General features: G+C 40.3%; 2 protein-coding genes across 11 annotated transcripts in view; one reads left to right on the top strand and one right to left on the bottom strand.

The window, feature by feature from the left end:
• RUBCN (rubicon autophagy regulator) overlaps positions 1 to 18,318 on the bottom strand; it is a 67,924-nt gene extending 49,606 nt beyond the window's left edge. For 6 of the 8 annotated variants that reach the window (XM_042998499.1, XM_042998501.1, XM_042998500.1 and 3 more), the window contains exon 1: positions 7,634 to 7,875. In XM_042998499.1, coding sequence (XP_042854433.1) covers positions 7,634 to 7,698 — 65 coding nt within the window. In that variant the 5' untranslated portion in view covers positions 7,699 to 7,875. Of the gene's footprint in view, positions 1 to 7,633; positions 7,876 to 18,281 lie in introns of those variants that run through there. The other 2 variants (XM_042998506.1, XM_042998505.1) reach the window with 2 other exon arrangements.
• The window catches only part of FYTTD1 (forty-two-three domain containing 1), a 40,498-nt gene continuing 26,889 nt past the window's right edge, over positions 8,010 to 21,618 (top strand). Inside the window, exon 1 of one of the 3 annotated variants that reach the window (XM_042998507.1) lies at positions 8,010 to 8,066. In XM_042998507.1, coding sequence (XP_042854441.1) covers positions 8,042 to 8,066 — 25 coding nt within the window. In that variant the 5' untranslated portion in view covers positions 8,010 to 8,041. Of the gene's footprint in view, positions 8,067 to 18,872; positions 19,107 to 19,751; positions 20,125 to 21,618 lie in introns of those variants that run through there. The other 2 variants (XM_007090929.3, XM_007090930.3) reach the window with 2 other exon arrangements.

Below are 21,618 nucleotides of genomic sequence, written 5' to 3'. Positions count from 1 at the left end.
AAAGTTCAGTTCCTTCAGAGTAATTGATCATCTATAGAAAGCACCATCATAGGGTAGATAATAATATTCCTTCTCTTTTCTCTGTCCTTTTCCTTCTTTGAACTTCCACTGCATAAATATAATAAATTCAACTACATTAGAAGGGGTACCTAAATAATGGGTAAGCCTTCTTACCCATTCTGCCTCAGAGAAAATTCTGCCAAAAACTATCTAGGATTGGACAGTCTGTAACACAAATGAAGACTTGTCACTGTGCTCCCCATCTAAACAATGTCTCAACTGATTTTAAACTAGGGTTAAATCTCCCCTTGGTAAGCACAGATTTGAAGGCCTGATTATGCTCATGGTGCTCTCACTGAAGCAGGAAAGCTAGAAAAGACTTCCTCAGATTTGGAGGTATCTTGTATCTAACAGAGACTCCAATCTGCTTAGTTGATAGAATGGTAGAAGCATATAAGGGTTTATTGCAAAGCAGTAAGGCTAATTTCATGAGTCATATAAGAAAGTCAACCTCATTACCATACAGTCACATCTTATGTTGTCTGGGTAGCAGAATGCTTTACAAACAAGGTAAAGGAGGCACACACCACCACTTCGATAGCAAAGGCACACGAGGAAAGAAAGACTGCTTCAATTGCTTCAGTTTTAGGGATACTATTTTAAAGTAAGAGCTAACTATCATTACAACTAAAACTAGATTATCTTTAAAAAATTTTTTTACTGTTTGTTTATTTTTGAGAGAGAGACAGAGACAGAGTGCGATCGGGGGAGGGGCACAGAGAGGGAGACACAGAATCAGAAGCAGGCTCCCAGCTGCTCCCAGCTCAGCAGGCTCTGAGCTGTTAGCACAGAGCCCGACGCGGGGCTCGAACCCATGAACTGCGAGATCATGACCTGAGCTGAAGTCAGACGCTTAACCGACTGAGCCACCCAGGCGCCCCAAGATTATCTTTCTTTTTAAGTTTATTTTTGAGAGAGAGAGAGAGAGAGAGAGAGAGAGAGAGAGAGCGTACACGTTCCCATATGGGGGAGGGGCAGAGAGAGAGAGAGAATCCCAAGCAGGCTCTTTGCTTTCAGCACAGAGCCGGAGGCAGGGCTCAAACTCACTAACCATGAGATCATGACCTGAGCTGAAATCAAGAGTCAGGTGCTTAACAGACTGAGCCACCCAAGCACCTCTAAAATTAGACAATCTCAAAAATTGCTGAGGCAGAGAAAGAGCAAGAGAATATTATAAAAATCATTTTTAGGGGCACCTGGGTGGCTCAGTCAGTTAAACGTCTGACTTCGGCTTATGTCATGATCTTCCAGTTAGTGGGTTCAAGCCCACATCAGGCTCTATGCTGACAGCTCAGACCCTGGAGCCTGATTCAGATTCTATGTCTCCTTCTCTCTCTGCCCCTCCCCTGCCCACACTCTGTCTCTCTCTCTCTCTCTCTCTCTCTCCCTCAAAAATAAACAAAAAAAATTTAAAAATCATTTTTAAAAGATGACAGAATTAAGATGAAACACATATGATACAAAAATAAAAATCAATGAAATAAACTCAACTATTTAAAACAAAGCAGCCAATCAAGCAAAAAGATAAGTGGAAATTATGATATTTTATGAAGGTTGCATTCAAGACAAGAATCATTAAAAAAGACAAAGAGGCCATAATAAAGATACAGCTGTCATTAACTTTTATGTATGTAATAACATGACCTCAAAATATATAAAACAAAACACACACACAAAGCAAAAACAGTAGAAAACAGAAGAAAGAAAATTGAGAGGCTGGCTCAATTGGTGGGAGCATGCGATTCTTGACCTCAGATTTGTGGGTTTGAGCCCCACACAGAGTATAGAAATTATTTAAAAATAAAATCTTAAAAAAAATGAAAATAGAAAAAACAATGGTAATAGGACATTAATGTTCAAATCATGAAAACCATAAAGTAAAAAGTGATTAGAAGAGCTGAATAATATGTAAGGTTGTTCTTTACATCTAGAAAGCTATGTCCTGAAGAACACTTTTTTTTAAGCATAGACACATTCACAAAAACTAGCCTTGTACTAAGTAAGGTACACACACACAAAAAGTCAATCAATCCTCCAAAGCAGAAGTACAGGTATATTCTGTGGCCATAGAGCTATAAAGCAGTGAACAAAAAACAAAAGTAGAACAAATAGTACAAAACAAACACCTCAGAAAATTTTAAATCTCACAGGACTCTTGAGGAGGCAAAAATAAAGTCATGGTATTGAATGGGGTAGACAGGGAATTGAAATTATGGCTCTTAATGCTTTCTTCACAAAAAGCATCCAAATGAGAAAGCTCATAGGGAGACTGTCTTAGAATCTTTTAGAAATTATGGGGTTCTGCTATTTTCTAGTAAAAAATCAATCATCTCTTCAGTCCTACGATCTAGCACAATTTCTGTGAATTTCATTGGCAGAGGCCATGGCCCCACAAATTTTGAAGATAGTTTGCCAAGTCCCTATTTAGTCACTAATGATTTATGACTTCCTTTAATAATCTTCTCTCCTCTCAATCAGGTGTGAGTTTAACTTCAAGCAAGCCCAATTCAGAGGAACTAAAAAAACATGTAAGCATACTCTAGTTGTTTCCTGAAAAACTCAGATTTAAGTTTATAACAGCACTGTTCAATTGAACTTTCTACGATGCTGGAAATGTGGTATATCTATGCCATCCAGTATGGCAGCCACTAGACACCATGGCCATTAAGCACTTGAAATCTGGAGAATATGACTAAAGAACCGAAATTTTAAATTTTATTTAATTTTAATTAATTTCAACTTAAATTGCCACATGTGGGTAGTGGCTATCATGTTGGACAGAGCTGGTCTATAATCACCCAGGTTAGTTGGTAAGATTTATGGAGGCAAGATAACACAACAAAACACACACAGAACGATTCCATTTAATAAAAGGAGTGATAAAGCAGCTATAAAAAGCAGAACAGCTGTGGGAAGGATACCTGGGAAAAGCTTCAGCTTAGGGTCCCTGCTGTCAGCTGATAGATCACCCTCACCCAGGTTCTGGCAACAGCATTTTCCCCCCAGGGCTTTAAGAGTATGTTTCAGGGTGGGTGAGGGTAGTGAGTAGTGGGGGTAGGTGTACTAATAACTGGACCAGAAGTATAGATTGCTCAAAAATTATGTGACCCTCCTGCCTTACCATGTAAAAAAAGGAAAAGAAAGGGCAGAAAATAAAAAATGAGGGTAAATGTAAAAAAGTGAAAATAAATAGGGAGAAAGGGAGAAAAGAGGCTCTTCCAATGGCAATGGTACCACCAGCACTTGCCCAATTGTAAGAGGCATGACCACATTGTTAACATTTCCATTCCTCATGTAAATATTCATTGAATGCTGATTATATGTGAAGCACTGGGCTTATGGTGTTAAAGAGGAGGAGTCACCATCTCTCAAGGTATTCATAATGAAATAGGGAAGATGGGCACTTACATAATTATGCCATGAAAAGAGAAATGCTATAGATATGGAAAAGAGCAGGTGAAGGATGCCTTCTAAAGGAGCATTATTTATGGGGCACCTGGGTGGCTCAGTGGGTTAAGCCACTGACTTCAGCTCAGGTCATGATCTCACAGTCTGCCTCGGGTTCTGTGCTGACAGCTCAGAGCCTGGAGGCTACTTCAGATTCTGTGTCTCCCTCTCTCTCTCTCTGCCCTCTACCCCCTTTCTCTCAAAAATAAACATTTAAAAATATTTTTTAATTAAAAAAAATAAAGGAGCATTATTTGAAAGATGACTAATAGCCTTCCAGGCAAAGGAGGAGATACTGCAGGGAATGTGGAGAAGCAAGAATGAGAATGATGAGGAAGATATAAGAGTGAGTGAATGCCATTGTTTTGTAACTGGCAATTTCATAGGGATCAAGGTACAGATTAAATATCAGGGAAGGAGTTTTAACTATTTTCTATTTTCAATAAGAAAGGACTGAACATTTCAGAGCAAAATACTATAGTAACTTTGCTTATGAAAAATTAAGGTGGCAGCAATGTGGAGGCTGTCTGGAATTGGGGCTAGAGTTCAGACTGGGAGATCATTTAGGAGGCTACTGAGATAATCCACAATGGAGATAATAAGGGTCTTCAGTGAATATATTATTTATATGTGCTCAGAATTCATGTCCGTTTCTTTTGGTAACAGAACCCTGAGTTTCCACAGAGGAATCACCCCTCTGCAACTTACTCTGGTCTGTGAAGTTCCAAGAAAGTATCCCCTTGCCACAGGATCCAGGGTTGAGCACATAATTTAGGCCTGATTGACAGGCATATTCCATACCTCAATTAGAAGAAGAGGAACATAACTCAAGTCAGCCCCAAAATAGTCAAGTCAGCCCAAAAATAGTCAGCCTCTGAATTTTTGCTTTTGTTGTACCTATTGGGATTGCCTTTTTTTTTTTTTTTTTTTGGTTGAGATTGCTAAACTTGAAATTGCCAAGTGTTATCCATCCTATAGAAAAGTCTGCCTAAGAATGAAGCCAAAACATAAGGAAGAAGAGTCCACAGAGAGGGACAAATTCTTGTTTAAGAACCTAAGAAGCCATGCCTAAAGCAATACTACTCCCTGGATTTTTTAGTAATATAAGCAAATATATTTGAAAATGGAGAAAAAAATAAAGCTTCAAGTGAAAAATCAGGAACAAAATTCATAGGACCTGGTAACTGCCTGGATATGGGAAATGAAGAGGGAAGTATCAAATTTCACTTTGAGGCTTCCGGGTTGGCTGACTGAATGAAAAATGCTACTAACTGAGGTAGAGAACAGAGGATGAAAAGGTTTCAGTCAATGGAATGAACTCAGTTTGGAGACACTGAAAAGTCTTTTAGTATTTGAATTTTGACATTATCTGGATCACTTCATCAGGAAAACTCTACATATAGCTGATTTCCAAGCTCAGACTGTGCAGCTCAAGGCAGTCTAGGGTGGCAGAGCAATGCTAGCAGGACCATTCCTTTCACTGTTTAGTAGTTTCATCAGACAACCTCCAAACAACTGGTATTTACTACATAACTAAAGAAAGTAAAGTATCATCTCTAAGCACTGTAGCACTCTGCTAGAGTGATAACTAGTTAGATGAAAAATAAGGGAACCTATGAAATTACTACACTCCAAGGATAAAGTGAAAAGCTAAGCTAACCCCCCAATCCTCAGTTCACTGGACTCAGAGGAGCCATGGAAGGAGGAAGAACAGGCTATACAATTGAAAACAGCAACCAGAAAAGCACCCACCAACCTTATTTCAAGAAAGCTGGGGAGGGGACAGAAGTAGACATGTTTTGCACTTAGTACATACCAGGCACTCTATGAGGAGCTTCATGTACATTATCTTATCAAACCCTCACAACTTACCAGTCAGGAAGGCATTATTTTTCCCAGATGGAGGAGCCAAATTAAACAGTAGAGGGGTGCCTGGGTGGCTCAGTCAATGAAGCACCCAGCTCTTGATCTCAGCTGGGGTCATGATCCTACCGTTAGTGAGTTTGAGCACACATGAGGCTCTGCACTGACAGTGAGGAGACTGCTTGGGATTCTCTCTCTCTCTTTCTCTCTGTCCCTCCCCCACTGGTGCGGTCTCTGTCTCTCTCAAAATGAATAATTAAACTCAAAAAAAATTAAGCAGTAGAGCTAGGTCTCAAATGCAAGTCTATCTGGTTATGAAGCTTATGCACATTTCACTACATCAACTGCTTTCAGAAAATACATTTATAAGTTTATCCTTTATGTATAAAAATGAGGCCATCTCATTATGAGGAATTTTCTGAATTGGGTATATTATTGACCACAGAAAGTGAGGTTTGCAATACCCAGCCACAATGCCTCAATTCTCAGGCACAAGGCATATATATGCCAGTTGTCTATTTGGAACTAAGGAGGCCACTGGTGCCACGAAATCTCATTAAACAACACATTCTGAGTTAACCAGCCACGAGCAAAGAGTAGGCTATAGCAACAATACCAATGACCCTGTGGAGATAATCCCACTGCAGAAATTAAATTCTGACTAGAGTTGGTTGGTTAAGAGGCAAGCATGGGGAAAAAATAATAGAAAGAAAAAGATACCCGCAAAGGAGCTCTTCTACTGGCCTAAGCGATAGGCAAAGAATGCCCTAAAATTCATTATCTTACACATTTCATTGTCTCAGTACATGAGCATAATGAAAGGCAGCATAGCATAAGTACTAAAAGTGCAGATTCTAGAGCCAGATTGCCTGGTTTTGATCCCAGTTCCACCAGGATTCACTATATGAAATTGGCAAGTTCTTCATCCTCTCCATGTCTCAGCTTCCTCATCTATTAAATGGTGATAATAATAATTCCTGCCTCATACAGTTGTCATAAGGATTAAATAATACTTGCAGGTCTCTTAAACAGTGCATGGCGTGTGGTAAGTGTTTGTTTAAATCCATTAATAACTAACCTAGCTAGAAGTCCAGCTAGACGGGGTGGAAATTTTAACTTGAATTTCCAACGCAGCCTCTCCTACATGAACTAGTAAAGGAAAATAAAAATGATCCCAAAACTTGGTTAGAATTTATATGGGACCTCTTACATGAAACATTTCACAGACATCTGGAGGAAGAATAAATAGCCAAATATACATAAGCAGAAACTGAAACATGGAAAAGGGAAGTAAAATGTTCAGTTTCACTGAACTGATCATTCATACATCTCAGGCAGGAACCCCATCTTGTCAGTCCACGTTTTGTACAACAGGCCACAAGCTACCAGTGTACATAAAAGAGGAGTCAAACTTACAAACAGCCAGGTCTTCACCTGGGCACAACACCTCATTAATTTTTCCCTGCTGATGTTTTCTCAATGAAGCAAACCCTAAATATGGGAAGCACCTTATACAGAGCATAAGTCACTATTTAGTCAAAGTAGTTTGCAAAATCTTAAAACCTCCATTTCTAAAAAATATGAAATGGATGATAATAGTTTGGTATAAATAAATGTGAAATTGCTTAGTTGCATTGTGGGCAAGGAGTGAAGGGTTTGAAGATGAAAAGGAAATGGCTGAGGGGTCCTGCCACATTGACAGCGGCACACACACAATTTCTAGTCGCATTAGCAAGCCCCCTCCCCCACACCAAGGCCATTACAACCGTCCACTTTCATACACAGGCCCTCCTTCTCGACTTCTCCTTCACACTCGTCCCCGCCTAAGCTTCCTTCTAGGCCACTCATAATGCCTAACCTTTGCGCCCAGAAATTCTTACAACACCAACCTTCTCAATATTGGTCCGACTTGCTATCACCGCAAGTTTCACTGGGGGCACCAACCTGTGCCCTACCCCTATCTATAGACTCTGGCCGGTAAAATCTTACCACAGCACCTCTCAATACCCACCTCCCCCTCCGGCTCCCCCTGCCCTCAACATATTCTACTCACCCTCCCTTACCCTCATCAAACCCGTTCCCTCGTCCGCCCTATCCACGCCCTGCCAGTCCCTCTTTTCACAATTTCTTCCCAAACAAGTCGCCCGCAGCAATCGCCCTATGTCTATCACGACTTCTCCTGGTGCCCTCCGAGCCCTCTCAACTCTCCCGGTGATTTGGCGCATCCATCTGCCTCAGACTCCCCCGGCCCTTCCCAGCCCACCTGCTCTCCTCCGGCAGGCGCTCCTCGCAGCCGCCGAGCTCCATTCCCGCGCCCTCTGGCCGCATCCGGGGCTGCGACGTCGTCTCCTCTCTGAAGAGAGGTGTCCCTGCCGCTTCGCCCCCCAGGGCTTCCGAAGCTCCCTGGGAACGGAGGAGGCACCCTCGGTGGGTGGGCTCAGGGTGATGCACTACACCCGAGTTGACAGCAGGCGCGGTGATTACCGCCTCAGCTGCTGTTCCTATCCCCGCCACCCCCACTTCCGGTTCCAAGAACTACAACTCCCAGCAAGTACTTCGAAGACTCGGTCGCTCCCGGCATGCACCACCCTATCCAATCCGAGGACGCGTTCTCGGCGGATGCAGATCCTGGCTGCGTGCTCGCGGCCGTGCCCCCAGATGGGGAGCAAAGATGTTAACCGCCGGAGTCCGTGCAGGTGTGAACCTTTACACACTCCTCTCACGTTTCACCTTGGGGACCGGACTCGATAAGAAGTCTAGACTAGGAAATAACGCTGGTCTTAATCCAAGTAACGTTAACCCCACTTCAGCCTACCCTGGTTTAACACCTGTCGGTGGTGTTTGGGGACCTCAAGCATTTTAATGAAGAGCTCACAAACTGAAGAGCACGGGTTGTTTTGAGATCGGAAAGAAAAAACAGGAGGAAAAGGCTTTAGGGAAAGGTGTTTTTTGTTGTTTTTTTGTTTTGTTTTGTTTTTGTTTTTGTTTTTGTTTTTTGGAGAATTGATGTCAGAGCAGGGTTTTAAAGGATAAGTATGAATTAGCCAGGAAATGAGAAAGTGGAAACAATGGCCCAGGCATGAGGAAGCATGCTGGTTTGGAGAGTGCTGGTTCTGAGTAGTAATAAGAGCTGAGGAGAGGTGGTGATAAAATGGTGTTGGTGAGCAGGCACCCCAGAACATGAAGAGTCATTCCAAGGAGTTTGGATTTTATCCTTAAAACAATTAGGAGCAAGTTAAGGATATGAAAATCAAGAAGTGATTTCACCAAAACTGCTTAGAAAACTAGGTTGTAGGTAAGGGTGGAAGAATGGCTATGAGAGGAGATTGGAAATCCCTATAGAGGCCGAGCAGGTAATGCTGAGTGAAGTGAGCTGGTTGTAGGAGAGTGGCAGAAACTCAGAACTGGAAGCCTCATCCAAGAAGGGAAGTTTCACCTTTTCTATAATTGAATGTTGTAAAATGGGCATATGGGTCTGGAGTTGCCAGATACTCTGATTTTGCAATAGAAGCTAGAGTCTGAATTTTTAAGTACAGCTTCCAGATTTTTAAATATTGGCAACAATTTTTTTATTGTAAACATTACGCGGGGGGGGGGGGACATGTTTGTAGGCTAAATGTAATGTGGCCTTTGGGTTACTAGTCTGCAAGTCCAGGCCTGAACTAGGGCAGTGGCTAAAGGAAGGAGGTTGGGATTACAGCAATGGTAAAGCGATAGAATCAGCACTACTCTGTGAGGGAAGGATCTAGGTTAACGTCATGGAAAACTAGTTATTCTATTAAAAGTTATACATGACTTACAGGAATTTTCAAATTTAAGAAACCTTTTTTTGTGAATTAAAAGTGAAATGAAGGAGGTTTTTAATGCAAATTATAATTTCCAACTTCCATTTATATAAAAAATACTTTGTTCAAACTTTCTCCTACTTTCCTACTAAAGGGTTATACTTTTTAAGGAAAAAGCAGTGTTAGTCATTGGGATTTCACTACCTTCTATTTCTATAAATGTATGAACTTCATTTTTTGGCATATAATAAAATCCCAGATTAATGCCACATGATCCTAACATATTTATTTACATGAAAGCTTTATCAGAAAATTCTAGATCTAAAATTATAAAAGTCTGGGAGAGTTCTATAGTAAAAATTCTGGGAAATGTTATGTCCAAGTCTGGGTTGACACCTATTTTCTTTAAAGCAATCAGTTAATAAACGTGATAATAACCTACACTAGCCATGTACCGCCCATCTCATCCCTCTGCTTTCCTTCACCCCATGTGGCCATATCCTGAATCTCTTGTTTATGATTACACAGCTTCCCTTTTTTAAAATTGTATTTGTTATTGAGAGAGAGAGAGTGTTGAGTTGGGGAGGGGCAGAGAGAGAGGGAGAGAGAGAGAATCCCAAGCAAGCTCTGCAATGTCAGCGTGGAGCCCAATGCCTGGCTGAAACCCACAAACTGTGAGATCATGAACTGAGTCAAAATCAAGAATTGAACGCTTAACCAACCAAGCCACCCAGGCGCCCCAAGCTTCCCTTTTTATATAGTTTGTATCAATCTATATTCCTAGGATATATCATTTTAAAATTTTTTGTGTTTTAACTTTATAAAAAGGGTATTGAACTGTATTTATTTTGGGGGCCTTACTTTTTTTTACTTAATATTACATTGAGAATATTTAATCGTATTATCATATGTCACTATAGTTCATGGATTTTGACTGCCATATAATAGTCTATTGTGTGAATACACCAGTTTATTCATGCTGTCTTTCATTGATAGGCATTTGGGTTGTTTCCAGGTTTTTGCTATTGTAACCAGTGCTGCGTTCTCTTACACATCTCCTCTTTTATATAAGTAAAGGCTTCTCTTTCATACATACCTAGAAATGGAATTGCTAGGTCCTCAGGTTATTGTCTGCTCTAGCTTTTGTTTTGAGTGGTGGGTTTGTAGGTGCATAGTTTTTAAAATAACTAGTTATGAAATTGTAACTATAGTTATCTCTTTAAATGTTATTTATTTATTATTTTTTAATGTTTTATTTATTTTTGAGAGAGAGAGACAGAGTACAAGCAGGGGAGGGGCAGAGAAAGAGGGAGACACAAACTCTGAAGCAAGCTCCAGGCTCTGAGCTGTCAGCACTGAGCCCAACGTGGGGCTCAAACTCACTGACAACAAGATCATGACCTGAGCCAAAGTCAGACGCTTTACCAACTGAGCCACCCAAGGCGTCCCTATTTATTTTATTTTGAGAGAGAAAGAAAGATCAGGGGAACGGCAGAGAGACAGGGAGGGAGATAAAGAATCCCAAGCAGGGTCCACACTGTCAACGCAGAGCCCAACACAGGGCCGGAACTCATGAACCATGAGATCATGACCTGAGCTGAAATCAAGAGTCAGACACTTAACCAACTGAGCCACCAGGTGCCCCTAGTAATATTTTAAAAGTCAAAAAACTTGAATAAATTTGATCTTGGTCAGTCTGTTTGTTTTCAAAATCTAGGATGCTATTTTATACAAATAGTAAGAGGTCCAAGAATACCACTGGTAGAAAGCCAAATTCACTCAAGAATCAGTTATTCAAATAATGGGTTTTTAAAGCTCATTACATTTACCTATTTGCCAAAACTTTGAAGAAATAGTTTGAAGAAATAGTCTTCTCAAATATATTCAACACATATCAATTATAGTCATGAATATGTGCTTTTTAAAATTATATTCACTAAAATTATTCTTGGCAGCATTTTTTAAATATTCTAATTTTAAAAGCTAAGGAATGGCTTCCACTGGCCAAGTTAAAAACAACTTGAGCATCAAAATGAGTTATTATATGTATACATAATCTACATTATTTTCAAAGGTAAGCACAGCCCTTACACTCTTCACCCCTTCGCTTTTCAAGAGACAAATTTTGAATGAAGGATGGGTCTGAATTTCTATAGAAATTTACATGCATATATACATAAGTGTGCAAATAATAAATAGAAAAAGGGAGAAAGAAAGGAAGGAAAGATGTTTTCCACAGTAGAATGTCAACTAGTGAATGTAGAGGAATGACAAACTTAGAAAATCACTATTTTGGAGCCACCACTGTAATAATTGATTCTTGCAAGAATCATGAATGGATGCTAAAGCCATTAGTGAAATTTGTTCTGAAACAGGATATTTATACAGTTTCAAACTATCTCCCCACAGATCATTTACTTATTAGAAATGGGGGAGAAATCTGGCAGACATGCTTTAATCGAGTGATCAAAGTTAAAATCACCAATAAGACAAAATGATATGTGCATCCTGGTGTTAAATACTTAGAAGAACACATCACTTACACAGCACTCATGACAAAGTGAATAACCTGAATCTAATCACAGGTTAAAAATAAGACAAGCCAAATTGGAAGACAGTCTATACAATAACTGCCTTCAATCTTCAAAAATGTAGTAAATATCATAAAAAAACAAAACAAGAAAAGCTGACAAATTTTATCAGATTAAAGGAGACAAAAGAGAGGCATCTGCGTGGCTCAGTCAGTTAAGTGTCCAACTTCAGCTGAAGTCATGATCTTGTGATTTGTGGGTTTGAGCCCCGAATCAGTCTCAGCGCGGACCCCTGACCCTGTGGAACCTGTTTGGGATTTTTGTCTCCGCCCCCTCTCTGCCCCTCCCCAACCTGTGCTGTCTCTCTCTCTCTCTCTCTCTCTCTCTCAAAATAAATAAATAAACTCAAAATTAATTAAAAAAAAATAAAGGAGACAAGAGGCAGGACAAAGAAATGCAACATGTGAACCTGGACTGGATCCTAGGTTGGAAAAAAATATATATTGTTAAAAGGATAATTGGCAAAATTTAAATATAGACTATACATCAGAATAGAATTGCATCAATGTTAAATTTTCTGACTTGATCATTTTAGTATGATTATGTAAAAAAATCCTTAGAGACATATTCTATATCGTGATGTCTGGAATCTACTCTCAGATTGTCCAACAACAAATAATAATAATTATAGCTATCTGTGTGCCTGCATACCAATCTTCCTCCACTTACAATGGGGTTACATCCTGACAAGCCCATCATAAATTGAAAATATCATTAGTTGAAATTGCATTTAATACACTTAACCTACTGAACATCATAGCTTGGCCTGGCCTACCTTAAACATACTCAGAACACTTCCATTATTAGTCTACAGTTGTTCAAAATCATCTACCACAAAACCTATCTAATAATAAAGTGTTGACTATCTCATGTAATGCATTGAATACTGAAAGTGAAAAATGGAATGGCTGTGGGAGTGTGGAATCTTTGTAAATGTATCAATTGTTTACCTTCCTGATCACCTGGCTGATGGGGAGCCTGCTGGTGGCTGCTGCCCAGAGCCATGAGAGAGTGTCTACTGAATATCACTAGCCTGGGAAAAGATCAAAATTCAGAATTCTAAGTTCAGTTTCAACTGAATGCCTATCACTTTCATACCACCATAAAGCCAAAAAACTCTGTCATACAGATCATCTGTATACAGAAAGCATATGTGGCAAAACTTTAATTATTGGTAAATCTTGGTGAAGGGTATATGGGTATTACACTATTTTTAGTGTACAACATGTGTACAACATTTTTCTAGATGTGAAAATAAGCAAGGATTTTTAAGATCCTTTTAAAAAATAGGCAAGGATTTTAGTATGGTTTTGTTTTCTCATGATTGCATCCTTATCAATGTAACCAAAATTTTAGTTTCACATGGAAATTTCTAAAAAAAAATTTTTATGTTTATTTTTTGAGAGAGAGAGAGAGAGACAATACAAGCAAGGTAGGGGCAGAGAGAGAGGGAGACACAGAATCTGAAGCAGGCTCCAGGCTCTGAGCTGTCAGCATAGAGCCCAATGCAGGGCTTGAACCCATGAACTGTGAGATCATGACCTGAGCTGAAGTTGGACGCTTAACTGACTGAGCCACCCAGGCACTCCAATGATTAATTTTTAATTTGTTTTGAGTTAATTTCTGTTTTTTCCACAGCTCAGAATTTTTAGAAGTCTTTACACAATTTTTTCCAAAACCAACTCATTGATTTTACCACATTTACTGATTTACCAAAATTCTTTTTTTCTTTTCCTTTTCTCTTTTAATAAAGCTTATAGGGGTGCCTGGCTAGGTTAGTCGGTAGAGCATGTGACTCTTGATCTCAGGATCATGAGTTCAAGCCCCACGTTGAGTGCAGAGATTACCTTTAAAGAAAATCTTTTGGGGGCACGGTGGCTCAATTAGTTAAGTGTCCAATATTTGATTTCAGCTCAGGTCATGATCTCACAGTTGATGAGATAGAGGCCTGCATAGGGTCTGTGCTGATATTACAGAACCTGCTTGGGATTCTCTCTCTCTTCCTCCCACCTCAAAATAAATAAACTTAAAAAATATTTTTTTAAAAAACAAAGCTTATAGTAGTTCATATCAAATGGGATTTTTAAAAGTGTTCTCTACACCCAACATGAGGCTTAAACTCACAACCCTGGGGTCAAGAATCACATGTTCTGCTGACTGAACCAGCCAGGCACCCCTCAAATGGGATGATTTTTAAAGCTTTTGAAGAATGTTGCCAGGTCTTAATTGAATGGTTCTATTCTGTCTTGATAGCAACATTTCCACCCACTTTAAGTATTTAGTATTGGTTCATTTATTCAATTATATGGGAAAACCCATTGCATACAAATTCAGAAATTGCGAAGTTACAATGAAATTTGTAAAAATCTTATTTCTGGGCTGAGCCAATTCTTAATATATTAGAAGAATGTTCAGTATGTCCCTGTCCCAGCTCTCTGAAAGTCCAGCTGGATAAACCTGAGCCAAGAGAAGGGATCCTCTACGGAGGGAAAGAGAGAGATGAGAGTCCAGCCAAGGCTCTTCATCCCAGAGCAAGGAGGCCAAGGGGCAAAGGGAAAAGAAGCATGGAGAGAATAAAGAATGCTAAAGGCCCCATGATCCTTAACCAACTGAGCCACCCAGGCACCCTGAGAATATATCTTTATAAAGAACACAATCATGTAAATAAAGGGAAACTGTGTGACTAATGTAGATTTGTGTAGCTTTAGAAAATTCCACAGTCATTCAGTGAATTGACTATGATCCTTGGTTGAGAGGATGCCTACCCTGCCCAGAGAAGACAAAGCCTAATAAGGAGTGAGCTAGAAACCCAACCCCTGAGTCCAAGAAGAATTCCCCTTCAAGTTCCCCTGTCCATCCAGAGCAAGTTGTCTAGTCAGAGAAAACTGATGGGACTTACAGGGGCTTGAAGACCAGTAATGCCTCCAGCTACGCCTGGAAGCCTGCCTGTCATATATCTGCTGTACTGCCCTGCTGCATCACTGTGATGTAGCAGTGTCTCGCACATAGTAGGAACTCAAACTCTGTTTGGACAAATGAATGAATGAAACTAGAGATTAAGAGCCAGAAGACTAGAACAGCTATAAAAGCTTAGAACAGGGGCGCCTGGGTGGCTCGGTTGGTTAAGCGTCCGACTTCGGCTCAGGTCATGATCTCACGGTCCGTGGGTTCGAGCCCCTCGTCGGGCTCTGTGCTGACAGCTCAGAGCCTGGAGCCTGCTTCGGATCCTGTGTCTCCTTCTCTCTGTGACCCTCCCCCGTTCATGCTCTGTCTCTCTCTGTCTCAAAAATAAATAAACGTTAAAAAAAAATTTTTTTTTAAAAGCTTAGAACAAAGGAAAAGGGCAACACAAAAGAGGAACAGGAAGCTATAGCAGAGAGGCAAAGAAAAAGCTACTGCAGAAGATACAGTGGCAAATGGGGTAGAACGAGAAGAACCGAGAAAAAAGAGAAGAAAAACTGTACTGTGCATGCAAGTAGCTTAAAAGAATTAGGTATAATGGTAATTATACCTACAGATGATACAAATTATACCCTAAATCCCTTATTAGCCCGGTGTAATGTAAATTTTACAAAATTACAAAAATTTGAAAAGCATGGGTTGATACCAAAATCAGACAGACATTACAAGAAAAGGAAATACACTCAATATTACTCATGAAAAGAAAAACAATATCCTTGACATAACATTAGCAATACAAATCCAACAATATATTAAAAGGATAATACACCATGACCAAGTAGATTTATCCTAGAAATGCAAGAGTAGTTCAACATTTGAAAAAAAAAATAATAAAAAATTAAAAACCCCATTTGGTCATCTCAAAAGATGCAGAAAAAGTATTAAATAAAATTCAACATTCACTCATTAAAACTCTCTGCAAACCAGGAGTAGAAGGAAACTTCTTCAACCTGATTAAGGGCATCTACAAAAAAATCTAACATGATATTTTATGGCAAAAAGCAATGCTTTCCCCCCGGGATTTGTAATGAGGCAAAGATGCTCACTCCCACCACTCCTTTTAAATATGGTACTGGCATCCCCAGCCAGTGTAATAAGACAAGCAAAAGCATAAAAGGCATACAGGTTGGAAACAATTATGCTGAGGGAAGTAATCCAGATTTTAAAAAGTATATACTGTAGGATCCTACTTATGTAAAATTTTAGAAAGTGCAAATTAATCTACAGTATCAATGGTTGTTTAAGTAATGGTTGGGGAAAGGATTACAAAGGAGCACAGGAAAATTTGCCGGAATGATAGATATGTTTATTCTCCTGAGTATGGTGGTGTTTTCACAGGTCTATACACCGTACACCTGTATAAACTACACACTTTAAATATGTCTTTTATTGTCTGTCAGTTATACTTCAACAAAGCTGAGAAAAGGGGGGGCTTAGAAGAAATATCGAACTAATAAAAATAGTAAGAAGTGAAATACATGAATTATGATCACCTTTGAAGAGAATGTGGATCTCTATGCACATTATAAAAAGAGAGCTGAAACCTGTTGATAGAAAAGTATGATGTTAAGGTTGCCTGATTTAGTCAATAAAAATATAAGACTCCCAGTTAAATTTGAATTTCAGATAAATAATAATTGTTTAATATAAACACATCCTAAATATTGCATGCAACATCATGTAGTAAAAAAAAAAAAACACCAAAAAAACATTGCTATTTATTCATTGTTTACCTGAAATTCAAATTTAATTGATCTTGTATTTTTTCTGGCAATCCTAGACATGGCCTTATCTATGATGTATGACATCAAGCCTCTAAAAAGGGCAGCTGCTTGATTTCGGTGTTTATTCTGACTTACATGAAGCTGCTGAACTGCTATACAGCAGACAATGGCTGTATGTTCAGTGTCCAGCACAGTACTGTATTTATTTACAGCTGGTGCTCAGAAAATATTTTTTGTTCTGCAAACTGTATGAAGATACGGACTGAACCCATCTTACTTATCATTTTACAATACCTGGTGTTCAATGAATATATGATTAAATGAATAGCTACCTCTCATGCCCCAGAAAATACATGTAAAAGGTCAACCTTTTAACTCCAGCCCTTGTAGCTGGCTGATTGTCTTCTCAGACAAGCCCCAGTTCTGATTTCTTATCTTGTCTCTCACTTCACTTTTGCTGGATGTGTCTCAGGTTGCTGTTTTGTTTTCTATTTTGTGTGTGACTGACCTATCCTTTTACAATGCCTCTTGTTTTTCCCTTTGGAATCTGGGTGATTGCTCTGAGATTCTGAGACCCTCAGCCTTTGGGGAAATCTCAAAGTCTGACACACAACAGCTAGAATTGCTTAATGAAATATTTGGGCATGTTCCTTTTAAAGTTAAGGAAATTTGGAGTAGAGCTTCAGTTTTGGGGAGAAGATAAGGATAAAAGGGAATCTTTATATATATTATATATATTATGTATATAACAATATATATTATATATATTATGTATATAACAATATATATTATATATATATGTATATATTGGTGGTGGGTAGGATTTTATACATTTGGGATTTTTATTATGTCCTATTAATACCTGAAGTACAGAATGCATCGAAACTCTAAATACATTCAGTTTCCTTCATAATGTTCTTCCCTGTAGTTTACTCTCACAAATAACCAGAGATTATAGAAGTTATTTCTAGGAGAAGAATGATAGTGTGGAGAAAAATGTTTTCATGCTTAGAAGATTTTAGAACCCTAAGAAATCCAAAAATAATTAAGTATAATGTATGCATTTAGTATAACTAATTCTTGTTTTGCAGATGAGTATGAGACCCAGACAGTCTCCCAACCTCACACAGTAAATGAAGTGAGTGAAAAAGGTACCACTCAATAAAATCTAGGTCTCCCTCATACTTTTATCTCCATAACCCATTTTCCCTAGTTCTTAGCAGTCAGGAGAGGGGTGGTGGCTGCTGGGTGGAATAGTAACAAAATCAAGCACATTGTGCTAAGAGCATATATGCTACTCTCCTTGACCTGACAAATATTGTTCTTGAGTTTTTAGTGCAAACCTTCCTTTACCATTAAAGTTTCTTGTACTGCTTCATAGATGTGTCCTGGGTTGATTCACTCTTCTTACATGGTTATATTTTTGTCATTGGGGGAAAAATTAAGTGCAGGGTACTGTGGTTTTGAGATGCTTTACGTCACGGGTTTATTTCTATGCAAATAAAATTTTAGGAAGTAGACAGGAGAAAAGTGGCGGAGATTTCTAAATGGAGGAATACCTGTCCTTTTTTTTTTTTTCCTTAGATGCAAATGTCTTAGATAGTTTTAAGCTGTTATGAGGGTAATATAACCTAAATGCTTCCATACAAGCACAGTTGCTTTGGAGGAGAAAGAGGTAAGAAGAGAGAAAATATCATGTTTTGTAAATAGGAAAAAAAGTTATTATGTAGAAATTCATAAAATATTATGAAGTTTTCCTACAAGGATGATTAGAAAGAAAAACGAATCCTATCAATTCCCAACACAAATGAATTAGAGAAAAATGCAGCCAAACAAGCAGAGGTACTTACCCCTCTCCCAAGGGAAGATGAAGTGTTATTAAGGTAGCTAGTACCGTGCAAAATGTTTTAACAGTGCCGGTTGAGAAGTGGTACAGATACGGGAAACGTTAGCATTTGCTTTTATTGGTAAGGTGACGCAAGAATTGTCACTGCATCTTTTCTTCTGCGTGCAGACGAGGCGACTCCGCATGTTGCAGGTGGAGGAGCTGGCCTGGGAGAGGGGAGCTGGGTCGCAGTTCTGCAATCTAAGCTGGATGGGGTCTACCCTGCCTCTGAGGCTGCATTGCAGTGGGGTGTGAAAGGTTCGTGTGTACCAAAGCTTAGGGAGCCTTTCTGTAGCAGGAAGGAGTGGAGGAACACAATCTCATTTAAGGCATGCGACTCTGACGCGCTCAGGGTCCAGTATTCCCCAATTTGGGCGGAAAGGGAAATAGCGAAAACAGCGGCCCTTGCAAGCGCCCAGAGCAGGGGTGCAATGTTTCCTCCGGTCCATCAAGGGCCGCTAGGATCATGTCCCCGCGTGTAGCCGCTCTCGCCGGCCTCTCGTCTCTGTAGCCTCTCCCCCCCGCAACCCGCCCCCCTCCCGCAGCCGCGGGTGGGAGAGCGAAGGCGCGGCCAGCACGCGTGCGCGTTCCCTCGGTGCAGCTAGTCTGCGTGCGTGAGTGGGAGGTGGCAGGCCTCAGTTTCTGGCCTTCTCCGCTGACTGTTCCAGCGCGACGTCCCCAACCATGAACCGGTTTGGTACCCGGTTAGTGGGAGCCACGGCGACCCCGCCGCCGGCGGCGGCGAAAGCCCGCAGCAATGAAAACCTTGACAAAATTGATATGTCTTTGGGTAAGGAGCGAGTTGGACCGAGTTGGAGTGGGGGGAGGGTGTGGGTGGAACCAAGTAGCGCGGTTTGTGGGGGAAGGGGCGGTTGGCCGCAGTTGTCGGTCGAGTTTTTTTGCGGGTGGGCGGAACCAAGTGAGGGCCCGTGGGGACAAGGGGAGCGCCAGCCGCTGCCGCGGTCGGGCCGGAGGGACCCGGGCGTCCCCTCGGCGGGGCCGTGTCTGTGCAGGGACAGTGAGGGCGGATGGCGCTGCGGGCCGGGAGGTGGAGGGTCGGGGGGCGCTACCACTCTTGGGCGACCCCGGCTCTTTGTGAGGAAAACTCCTCGGGTTTCCCCTCGAGCGTGTTCGCTGTGGGCGTTATCAGGCGAGCGAGGGGAAAGGTCCGACCAAGCCATCCCTCCTGAAGAAAGCCCTTTGAGAGCCCGGCTGGGTCTGCGTTCGGTTAGAGTCGCTGGTTCCGGAGGAGGGCTTGTTGGGCATTTTGTGTGGCCAGGCCTACGCCTGGCGCGGTGCGAGAAATGCAGAGACGCCCCCGGGAGTTGGCCATTTCTGACGGGCGCCAGACCTCGGGGCCACATCGGGGGCGCGGACCCGAGAGCGTTTTTCAGAAAATACCGTCAGACAAGGGCTTCCTCAGATGGTGTGTTACTAGGAGGTGCCTAGAAAGGAGCGCTCCTTAATCAGTCTTAAAGTTTGCTAATTAGGAAAAAAGCAAAAACTGACGGAGACTGACACGGATTAACGGGAAGCCGGGAGAAGCAATGGGGTCTAGCCCATGAGTGGGGTGGTTTGGTGAGGATTATGGAAAGAGGAGGAGGGTTGGGGATTCAGTTGAAAATTCAGACCTAACACAGGTGAGGCATTAGTCTCTGGATTAGCTGGCCTGAAAATTATTCTCTTTTTGTCAAAATTCAAGTTATGGGTATTAGATAGAGTTAGTTCTGCCAGTGCTTTCGGTGGCTTGCAGGTTCTCGGATAAGTACCTGAGAGGCGGATGCAGAGGTGTAACTTTCCCAAGGAAGGTATTTTTCTTTTGCTGTGGTTCATCTGCACAGTTTTTGTTTGTTTGTTTTTTTGTCAAAACTCAAGAACTCTTGGATTTCTGTGATTAGTGCACGTCAGAATCCAATATGTGAATTAAGTAAATCATCAGAAATAATAGGTTTGGCCTCAAGTCTTGTCTTGTTTATAGTAATGAGCTCTAAAGAAATGAGAAACCTCTTCAGCTAAGGCCAAGAAGAATATAATAACAAGTAGTATTGAGCACTTACTACCTTGCAGGCACTGAACGAAACATTTTGTGTGTGTTAACTCAGTTTAGCCTCCTAGTAACTCTTGAGGTATGTGCTCCTAATTGTAAAGAGCATTGAATCCAGAACCACACTGTCTCAATTCAGATCCTCTGCCACTTACTAGCCCATGTGGTCACAGGGAACTTGTTTCTCGGTGTTTCATCTGTAAAAAGATGATGATAATGACCGTGCTTATCTCCCTCAGAGGGTTGCTATGTTAAATGATTTAATAGGCATATGTAAACTGCTTAGAACAGTACCTGGTACACAGTAAGCACTATATTTACATATAAACATGATATAAGCCATCGTTGTTATTCCCATTTTACAAAACCTGAGCCATAGGAAAATAACTTGTCCCAAATCATACAAGTAAAAAAAACAAAAACCAAAACCCTGTAGATGTTGCAGGAAACGTTAAACATGTATTTTCATAACCAATTCATTTCTCAAGTTTCTAGGTTCTTTTTTTAACGCATTTTGTTTGGTGGTTAGGATGTTCAAGTGAAGAAAACAGGGATAATTTTCTTTGAGGTAGAAATGAAGTGCTGTGGATAGCTAAAATAGACCTTGGTTTCTTTTCTCTCCCAAGAATATATAGCATTCTTTCCCTTTTTTTTTTTTAAGTTGAGAATTTTACAGAAATGGGAGGAAGAGATGATACCTGCTTTTTTAAGTGTATTTTTTTAGTAGTCTCTACACCTGACATGGGGTTGAACTTATGACCCTGAGATCAAGAGTTGCATGCTCTTCTGAGCCAGCCAGGCACCCTGAGAAATTGAGAGAAATAAAATACCTATTTTAGACAGTCATGCTTTGTGAATATTCCATTTTATCAGGTCTGCAGAGGTTTAGAATACGATTTTTGTTTGTTTTAAATGGTGGCTGTATGAATTATATGAATATTTATATATATCTACCGAGGTTACCAATAGGTGGCCTCACTCTGGCTCAGTTTCTTAATTTTAAAATAGGTATTATAATACTTCATAGAATTCTTGTGAGAATTAAATGAATACATGTGCAATGTTAGGTACTCTTGTTATTACCATATATATCCTCCTATTATCATGTATATATATGTTATTACTGTGTATGGCCCATGTATATGCCCCTATTATTACCATATATATGTATAAATAATATATATACATATATATACATATATATAAATAATATATATACATATATATACATACATTGTATGTTATATACATACAGGTA

The sequence above is a fragment of the Panthera tigris genome, chromosome C2 (assembly GCF_018350195.1).
Source record: "Panthera tigris isolate Pti1 chromosome C2, P.tigris_Pti1_mat1.1, whole genome shotgun sequence".
NCBI classification, from domain to species: domain Eukaryota; kingdom Metazoa; phylum Chordata; class Mammalia; order Carnivora; family Felidae; genus Panthera; species Panthera tigris.
Note: the sequence above shows the minus strand (reverse complement) of the source record. Positions and strands in the feature narration are given on the sequence as shown.